The 9,698-nt window shown below is 33.4% G+C and overlaps 1 protein-coding gene across 2 annotated transcripts; it reads left to right on the top strand.

Moving 5' to 3' along the window:
* The first annotated feature begins 1,122 nt into the window (after positions 1–1,122).
* Positions 1,123–7,700, top strand: LOC139887628 (uncharacterized). Of its 2 annotated transcripts, XM_071870720.1 has the most exons (5): positions 1,123–1,256; positions 1,359–1,554; positions 3,107–3,319; positions 6,343–6,562; positions 7,326–7,700. In XM_071870720.1, exons 2-5 carry the CDS (start codon positions 1,406–1,408, stop codon positions 7,590–7,592), a joined length of 849 nt encoding a protein of 282 aa, XP_071726821.1. In that variant the 5' UTR covers positions 1,123–1,256; positions 1,359–1,405; the 3' UTR covers positions 7,593–7,700. The 2 variants fall into 2 exon arrangements, with proteins under 2 accessions (XP_071726821.1, XP_071726862.1); XM_071870761.1 differs by lacking the exon at positions 1,123–1,256 and having other exon boundaries at positions 1,412–2,983.
* Positions 7,701–9,698: the final 1,998 nt, after the last annotated feature.

Raw genomic sequence — 9,698 nt, 5'->3', positions numbered from 1 at the left:
ACACTTCAAAATCTTGAAAACAAAAATTTAAAGAACTAAAACTAACCACTCGTTACCATCTTGAAAAAAAATAATAATTAAGCCACACTAATTAAACTAAGTTTGGAAAGAATCGATGCTTTACAGCAGCTGAGCCAGATAAATCAAACCTAACAAACACGAAAAGAGATATGTGCTTCAATAATTTTTAAATCGAAGAAAAGGGAAAGAACAAATCAACAAACACTCACCGATTATGCATCAAAACAGGAGATAAATCGCAGGAAGAGCAGAAACTTAGATGAAGAAGACGATGACGACTGCCGCAACGGCAACCATAACGCCATCTTCAACGGCACCGCAAGAAAATCAGTCGGAGTTAAGGGTTTTAGGTTAAACGCATGTAAGCCTTCATATCTTACAATCGCAAATACTCAGGACAAAACGCACAGCCATAAAAGGATGAACCCTAATTTCTTTCAATCAACAAACCAACAAAAAAATAATAGCAAAATTAAAAATTAAAAGAAAAACAAAGGGTTAGGCTGAACCAACAAAGATGACTAAGTTGATTTTGTTCTTGATCTGGATGGAGCTGAAGAGAAAACAAAGCAGGGATGAGAAGTGAGGGTGGTGATAAAATTAGGCAGACATAAACCCTAATATATTTTTTTAGTTGGCGATGTAAACGACGATGTCTTTTAGGTTGTATTCTCGAGTTTTTCTTTTAGCGGAAAAGAGTGGAGATGAAAGGGGATGAAAGTATTTTACTATCCTTCCTAATCCGCCTAAATATGGTCGGAGAGTTTTGGTGACAAAATATAAAGGTACTATCCTTCCTAATCATCTCCCCTCCTCTCATTTCCCTTGAAATTTAAAACTCGAGAATCGCTGTTATTTTTTAATCCATCAATCTCCTCTCCTTTCCATCCTAAATAAATCTCGAGAATACAGCCTTATGGTTAGAGGAAAATGTCGTTTTGGAAGGTTTATTGAAACAAACGACCAAAATCTGGTTGCCTTTTAGTATGTAAGGGAAAAAATAGTTTATATAGAATAGAATTAATTATTAATTATTAATTATTAATATTAATTATTAATTTATTAATTTATTAATTATAGAAAGAATATAAAATGCAATTCCGGGTTATCTGATGATTAACACTATCGTTTGCCTAAAATAAAACCATTCATACACCTTCTTAACCCTAATTTCCCCTGTTCTAGGGTTTCAACGCTTATCGTTAGCTACTGAATACGCCGGTCATCAAGAAAAGGTGGTTACTTACATCTGATTGTTATATATGTGATTTTTAATATACCTAACTAAAAGATAAAACGATTAGATTAATTTTCGTTATTTTTTGTTAATTTTCCAGGTGCTATACATATTTTTTGTGTTTGTATGTAAGATTTGATAGGAGGTATGGCTAGAGATAGGGATATATCTCGTTCTCCTTCGTATAAACGGCGGAGGTATTCGCGGTCACCGTCGCCGGTGGTGCAGAGGTATAATAGCCGTAGAGATCGAAGTCGAAGAGATCGAAGCAGCCGATCTCCTTATTCTTATAGCAGGTGATTCATACATGATTATACTTTTAGGATCTTTTTTTTGTTCAGTGAGCAACAAGTAGTTGATTTTGTTGTTTAAGGTTTCCAAACTACAGATATGAATATGATACAAGTGCTTATATTTATTTGTTTGATCATGTGTAATCAGCTATTTGTGTTGTTAAAAATGGCTTCATTCTCAGTCAAATTATTGTAATCTTTTGAGGTTTGCTGTGTGGAGTTATAATTTTATGGAAGACATAAAATGAATCAGTGGACTTGGTAGAAACTGAACTATTTGAAAGGATACAACTGGACATAAAAAGCTACCATGTTTTTTTATAACCTTCTTGTTTTTCAAAGTCCAGACCAAGTTGTCGATACTTGCTCTCTCAAATTTGGGTCAAATGGTCAAGCTTTCGGGTCAATTGGGTCTTGAAAAAAATTAGGCCTGATAATGTAAGCAATAACTTAAAAAAAGGTCCAATGAGTTTTTCTCCAACCTATCAGGTCTTATAGAATATATAAAAGAACGGATCAAATGGGTAGCAAATCCTAAAGTTCAATAAATAGAGACAGGTCTAATGAGTCTTGTGAATGAGTTAAACGGGTCGGACATAACAAGTTTCATCCGTCAATTATTTAAGAAAACATTAATGGTTATATCAATTATTATGTATATTAATATTTTCTTACATATATAATAAATATTAATATTTAATATAAATAATAATAACTAAAACAATATAATGAATGTAAAAGTATATGACCCGTTTCGACCTTGTTGACCCATTACCCTTTTTTTGACCTGTTACCCAAATCGACCCAACCTGACCCATTTAAACCCGTTAAAATTTTTACCCCGTTTGACCAATAACCCATTTCAACCCAAAACCGTCTTGACCGTTTTGACCAGTTACCCAAACCGACCCAACCTGACCTGTTTGCCAGGTATATTTCATGGTCATCTTTTAAATCAGTTAGACATAAATCTTTGGATTTGCTTTATTTGGATTGCTCATCATTTGGCTTATTTTTTAGATATTGTGGCACATGCCTCAATAAAAATCGTGTATCTCTTGTATTTCTCATAACATCTGTTGCTGGCATGATACTTCCCCCTTTATGAGTAGCCTGATAAATGCGTTGATGACCCTCAAGCTTTGTCAAAGTGTTGTCTTGAGATGATGATGTCGGGCTGTGTCCATGAAGAGCTCCAGAAACCTTAAATATGTTATGCAGAAGAGTAATGGGTATATAACATGCTAAAAGTAACATAATAATCGAAAAATATCTTGTATTTTTCAATTCACTTTAAGAAAGGAGCTACCTCTCTTCATATGTGAGCCAGTGATGGGGGCTGATTCACGTTATTTTCTCACTTGATTATGACTATTAGCGGTTTTTTGTGATAAAGGATGAAGCTGCCAGTTTATACTTAGCATTAAATGAGGTAACCGTAATAGTTTTTTTTTTTTTGTATGATGCTGCTAGATGGTGGGATGTTATAGTTGTGTATGATATTATCTGCTGCTGTAAATATTGTCCTATGCTCATATATCATTGTCTTTTACAGGAGGAAAAGCCGCTCCATATCTCCACCGCGTCGCCGTCGTTCACCAATACCTAGACGACGCAGAAGTCGCTCGCCGTCACCAAGGCGTCATAAGCGACAGAAAAGCAGGAGCCCCTCGTTATCTTCTGAGGCTAAACCACCCAGTATTGGGTCCATAGAAGGCAAAACTGTGGGTGAAAATATGAAAAAAGAAGATGAAGAAGAAAAGAAAAGGTATTTGTATATGAATTACTAGAAATCTGTGTCATTATTGCGTCCCTCTATTTCTTCTCTTTTTAATCATGTAAATTATATTCATTGGTTGTTGAAGTGTCATTGTTGCTTATAGTTTAACCTGCACCCCAAATATCTTTTACCCACACTTTCAAATAAGGGTATAAACAAGCCGAGCTCGAGCTCGAGCTCGGCTCGTTTGAATTTCATAGAGCTTGAGCTGGTGCGCGGCTCGATTCGAGCCTAATATTTTAAGCTTGAGCTCTGTTCGTTTAATATTTGACAAGGTCGGGCTCGGCTCGAGCTCGACTCGTTAATTACGTAATTTTATTTTTCTATAAATTATTGAATTTTATTATATTTTATATTGATGGTTTTTGTAATTTTTATCCAAATATAAAAAGATTTACTATAATTCTTTTACCTATTATTGATATAATAGTAACTATAATATAATTATATATAAATTACTATAAAAATATTATATTTGGTGTATATAAATGAAAAACTCGTTTAGGCTCGCAAGCTTGTTCGTGCTCGAGATATCAAACTCGAGCTCGGGCTTCTTTACTAAACGAGCTTCAAATTTAGTTCAAGCTCGGGCTCGAGCTCGTTTAGGCTCGGCTCGAATCGAGCTTTTAACGAGTCGAGCTCGAGTAGCTCATGAGTAGATCGGCTCATTTACAGCCCTACTTTCAAATCTATGTTTTCACATTAAGTTTTGTACAGGCTCATGGTGAGTTGGTGTTGCATGAATGCATTTTTACTACTCCGGTTAGGAAAATATGGACTGCACATTTATGAATGTTGTCACTAAACAAATTTTAGCTTCTTGGGCTTATATAGTTACATTACTATTATTTAAATACGGAGTATTAGATTAGATAAAAGGTTATAGGAATCCCCTTGACTCAAAGTTAAGTAACTAAGCTTATTATAAAATGAAGATACACGATCATCGATAAAACTAGAATTGAGGGGGTGCTTGGTTTGTTTAAGGTAATGGGAATGGGAAAGGGAAAAGGAATGTAATGGGAATACTAAGCAATCAATGAGTATTATCAATATTTTGACAATGCTTGGTTGAAAACACTATAATGTGAAAAACAAACACATATTTCATATTAATTCATTTTGATCAATGATTTTCTTATTTACACGCTACTTATTTAATATATTAATTATTATTTTTATTTATCTAAATGAAAATAAAGACACTTTTAAAATGTTACGGATTTTAACCTATAATATAGAGAATAATGCCTTTGTATCAACTAGAAAAATGAAATTGACACCATGAAAATTGATTGAAGAAACACGTGAAATTACGATAAATGAAAAAATAAGTAGGTATTAATTATATCTTCCTTAATACATTATATTATAGTAAGACTAAAAAAAAGATGTAATATTTATGGTTTATATTCTATAGTAACGTTTATCTAATTAAGTAAAATAAATGGTATTTTACGTATTATCTTTAAGTTAAAATTGTGGCAGTTATGTGAACGTGAATTATGGGGTAATGAAAGCTATAACCCCCAAAATGTAGTGGAATGGGTTATTAACCACTTTGGGGTAATGGGCCATTATATTATAGGATAACAAGCGGTACTTTTCATTCCTTTTCCCATTCCTTACCACCTATTACCCTCTACCAAGCACTCCCTGAGTATCCCTTGGTACAAATAATATTTGAATGATATTTCTTAATATATTAACAAATTTGTCAATCTCTAGAATAGCTTGCATTATTGAATAGACAAGAATTGAACATATTATGTATTTAGAGAAGCATCTAGATGTTTGTAGCTATGGTAAATAAACTTTAACTAACTAGCATACAATCCTTTTATTTTCATCTTGACTGGATTGATTATTTGATTTAGTTGTATAATGAAATTAGGCGTAGGTGATTATTCTTTCAATATATGGACCAGAGCTTTTTATAATCCATGGACTATGGATGATGCCCTTACCTACCTGTGGCATGCGTTGTGTTTAACAATCAGCTGTGATTTAATTTACAAATGAATTATGCTGTAGTTCTTTAGTATTGCAATTTTCAAATAGGCAGAAGTTGTCACTGTTTTTGGAATTGGCTTCTAACTTATACTTTTAGTAGTTTTATCCGTCATACAAAGGATGAATGTTTTGTTTTGGAAAAAATATATTTTTTGTAGAAATACTTTCCCGTTATTTAAAATTCTCTGATTATACCGAGTTTTTCAATTTTGTTAATTTTTACAAGTAAAAATCATATTATTATGCTCATCTATATCTATATGTATATAGTGTGCAATACTAACATAAACTTTTTAGTTTGTCTGAAATAGCATACCAATCAAGAAATTCTATTTTTTCACCTTTACAGATTCAGCAGCCTATATTCAAAAGCTGTAAGCTTGAAATATTAAGAAACCATATAACTTTGTGAAGAGACTTTTGAAGTTCGATTCCAGAGCATAAGTGATAGTCGATTAGTATGCGACTTAGAAAAGCCTTCACATTTATGTTTGGTGACCAGGGTTAAATTAAAATGACACCAACACAACAACGTTATTGTCATGTGATATCAGAAAGTAAAAAAAAAAAAAAAAATTTATTTGCAGATACGTAGTGTAATACAAACATAGAATTCTCCAATAATAAGCTATAAACTGCGAAAGGTTACTTGACATTTTTCTCCACAGGCCATTGTGAAGGAAGATACTGCTATAATTCAACTTGTTAATTTTGATGATCAATTGGATGCCTCTCGTTTATCTTCTTCTTCTACTGTTCACCAGTTTTGAAACTGTTTGTTTGGATCAGGAACTCGTTAGAGGTATGCTTTATAATAAGCATATATAGTCCTCTTGTCTACATGAAGGTCAGTTTGTCGTCACCTGTTAGAAGAATAAAAGAGAGAAAAATCTAGACGGATTTGTAGTGAAAATTAAACACTGGTTTTAGCTGATTAGCATTTTGGTTTTTGGTTCTGTAATCATCTTTTGTTTAACTTTTGTTTTAACTTTGATCAGGCGTCAGCAAGAGGCTGAGTTAAAGTTAATTGAGGAAGAAACTGCAAAAAGAGTGGAAGAGGTAATTAGGAAAAAAGTGGAAGAAAGATTGGCGTCTGAGGAGATCAGGCTTGAAATACAAAGGCGACTGGAGGAGGGCCGTAAAAAAGTTCTTACGGATGTCGTAGCACAACTTGAGAAAGAGAAGGAAGCTGCGATTATCGAAGCCAGACGTAAAGAGGTAAGTTAATCCTACTGCATTAATAACTCGTATTGCTAGAGGTGGCCGTCATTGATCCATTCATATAAGCATGGTTGCAAACGAAAATTCCAGGTGCATTTGGTGACTAGCTCGTCACGTTTCGCCAAAAATGTCTGATTAGTCGGTGTTGTTTTGGTGTAATCGAAAATGTTAGGTCCATTTATAAATTAGCTGAGAAAAACACCGACTTACATAGTATCTCTTAAAGATGGATAGATTAATAACTACACTATACAATATACAATATAATTATTAAAAAACACTATAAAAAACCTATATATTATTAAAACTAATACCACTTCATCTTATTTGTGAATCATTTATTTTAAAAATATATATAATTATGTTTAATATAATTATGTTTGGAATATTTATATTTAATACCATATTTTTGTCTAAAAGTCAATGTTGGTGGTTGTTCGTCTCGACCGACTCGTTTCCGTCTCGTGTCTTTTTCAACCATATCTAAGAATGGTTCAGTTTCCAGTATGTTTTTGTATCTAACAGGCCATCACTTAAAAATGGGTGTCGTTTGTACAAGGCTGGGTACATTGACCACTTTTTTTTTATTTTATATATATATATATATATAATTAATACAGTAGTACTCCTTATTTGTTAAGTTTCTAGGTGTAGATGTAGATAATTTGTTAAGCATAACATATTTGAGTAACTTTGGAGTTGATCATTTTTCACATGGTTCGAGTACTCACAGTTATATACTTGTATATCATCTGTATAGGAACAAGCTCAAAGAGAGAAGGAAGAAGTAGAAAGGTTGGTTGAACAAAACCGAAGGAGAATTGAAGAAGCTCAAAGGAGAGAAGCGTTGGAGCAACAACGACGGGAGGAAGAACGTTATAAGGAACTTGAAGAGCTCCAGCGACAAAAAGAAGAAGCTCTACTTAGAAAAAAACAACAGGAGGAAGAAGAGCGTGCAAAACAGCAAAAGTTGCTCGGCAAGAACAAATCCCGACCCAAGTTATCTTTTGCGTTGGGTTCAAAATGATGACATTCTCGATTCGTATTTATTTTTTACCAGTTAATGTATTGTAATTTGTTTTTTACGCCTGTTTTGTAACTTGGACATGTTTGTAAGAAGGAAAAAAATTTAAGATACAGAGTGTATTTGATAATTTCTGGATTGTTTTATGTTCTTTTAGGGTCCGTTACTGAACTTTGTTGCTTTGTGTTGATCCGAGATTACACTTTCTGCTGTGCGAACTTCGCGTGTAGTTAAGGTAAGCTGGTTTACTTTGATACTATGTTTCTTTAGCATTATTTATTTATTTATTTATTATTATTACCTTTTTTTTGTTCTCCTTGTTGCACTTGGTAGTTGGTAGGATGAAGGGTGGCAAAATGGGCTATTGGCTGGTAAAATCTGTTTAAAAACACTTCATTTTCATTTTCAAAGTTTTTTTGTTTGTTCTGGTTTATCCAATAATGACCGTTATTTTCACTCAAAGTGTATGCCTTTTTATCTCAATATTTTATACCCTCGGCTCCTTGGGTATGTTTTGCAAAACTAGTTGGTAGCTTTAAGCTTTTGCTTTTCGCTGGTAGTTTTTAGCTTTTTGAATATATTTTAGTGTTTGACAGGGTATGTTTTGCAAAACTAGGTGGTAGCTTTAAGCTTTTGCTTTTCGCTGGTAGTTTTTAGCTTTTTAAATATATTTTAGTATTTGACAGAGTAGCTGAATCTCTTAAATAAAGAGTAAAATGACAAAAAGTTAGAAGCTAAAAGCTACTTTAAGTAGTTTAGCTTTTAGCTTCTAGTTTTTCACCGTCTAAAAGCTTTAAGCTCTACTAACCAAATAGTTTTTTTATTAAATTGGAGTTTTTTCATAAAAGTTAAAAGCAAAAAACTCCGATAAACTCGTTGCTAAACATAACCTTTCTCCAGCAGTCAAAAACTCAACTGTACGCTTTTTTTATCTGGTTATTATATTCTACTCTTTCCCTGGTCATCTAAATACATTTTGTTTTTTTCTTTCGCAAAAAGAACATTAATTAAAATTAGAATAGATCAAAAGGTCTAGTGATGTTACAATTATGTCAAGATCCAACACGTCTGAAACATTCTACAACCTTTTGATAATCCTTGTTACAAACCATCAAACGATGAAATATTGTACCAATACACCCTAAACAAACGAGTGGATATCCGGAACGACTCGTGAAAAAATTGATGAACGTCTATCAAACAAACCCAACTTGTGAAATACGCCAAACAAAATCCTTATCACCGATCACCGCCAAACCGACGCGCCAAGTTCTTCGAAGGCCCTAAAACACGCGAGGAACTGTTGAAACCCACATGTTATTTCCACCCCAAACAACAACGTGATCCGACTAGTAATTACCCATGTACAACCAATAAGCCCAAACCACCATCAGATACCTTTCAAAACCTAGAGTAGGAAGACCACGGTAACCCGACCGGCGACCGGAGAACCACCCCCGGAAAAGTGAGAATTATTTAAATGCATTTGCTTGTGAGATTTGAATCTTAAAACATTTAAGACACCAAACAAAACATTTGATCTTTCTATACACTAATATGTACTTTTACTGTAGTGTATTTATCATCTTTCTGCAAAACATACCCGTGTAATCAATGAATGTGAAAGGGAAATCGGTTGTCCATCATTAAGACATGATTGCACTTGTTGATGTCGTTGGACCCACAACTAGTCAACATTCACGTTCTTCAACGCTGTTTTCCCTTCCAAAACCTGCATTTATTTCTATCACGTGTTCACTGCCTTCTTTACAGGGCTACTTATGTCATTTCATCAATCAACTACTCGTACCACTTTTATTTTTCAAACATCTCATGTCTTATGAAAATTTTGTGTTCCTGAGAGACCCATAACGTCAAAAAGTCACATTGTCAAAAACTTAAAATGTCAATTTATGAATCTTTTACTAAATTACTACATATATTGTTGACATTATATCAGTAATGTGATTGGTGACCTAGTATGTTTTGATGTATTTTCTCATATCAGACTTTTTAGCTCAGTATGTTTTTTGATGTATTTTCACAGGCTATAAACGTCACTTAATCAGAACATAACTAGTAGTAGTTGCAACTTGCAAACAACAATGA

Source organism: Rutidosis leptorrhynchoides, chromosome 1 (genome assembly GCF_046630445.1).
Source record: "Rutidosis leptorrhynchoides isolate AG116_Rl617_1_P2 chromosome 1, CSIRO_AGI_Rlap_v1, whole genome shotgun sequence".
NCBI classification, from domain to species: domain Eukaryota; kingdom Viridiplantae; phylum Streptophyta; class Magnoliopsida; order Asterales; family Asteraceae; genus Rutidosis; species Rutidosis leptorrhynchoides.
Note: the sequence above shows the minus strand (reverse complement) of the source record. Positions and strands in the feature narration are given on the sequence as shown.

What these genes read in the sequence shown, in the direction of transcription:
- LOC139887628 (XM_071870720.1), top strand. Translation starts at nt 1,406, where the DNA reads ATGGCTAGAGATAGGGATATATCTCGTTCTCCTTCGTATAAACGGCGG. An exon ending in TCTCCTTATTCTTATAGCAG is followed by an intron (nt 1,555 to 3,106) that starts GTGATTCATACA and finishes TGTCTTTTACAG; the next exon opens with GAGGAAAAGCCGCTCCATAT. An exon ending in TCGAAGCCAGACGTAAAGAG is followed by an intron (nt 6,563 to 7,325) that starts GTAAGTTAATCC and finishes TCATCTGTATAG; the next exon opens with GAACAAGCTCAAAGAGAGAA.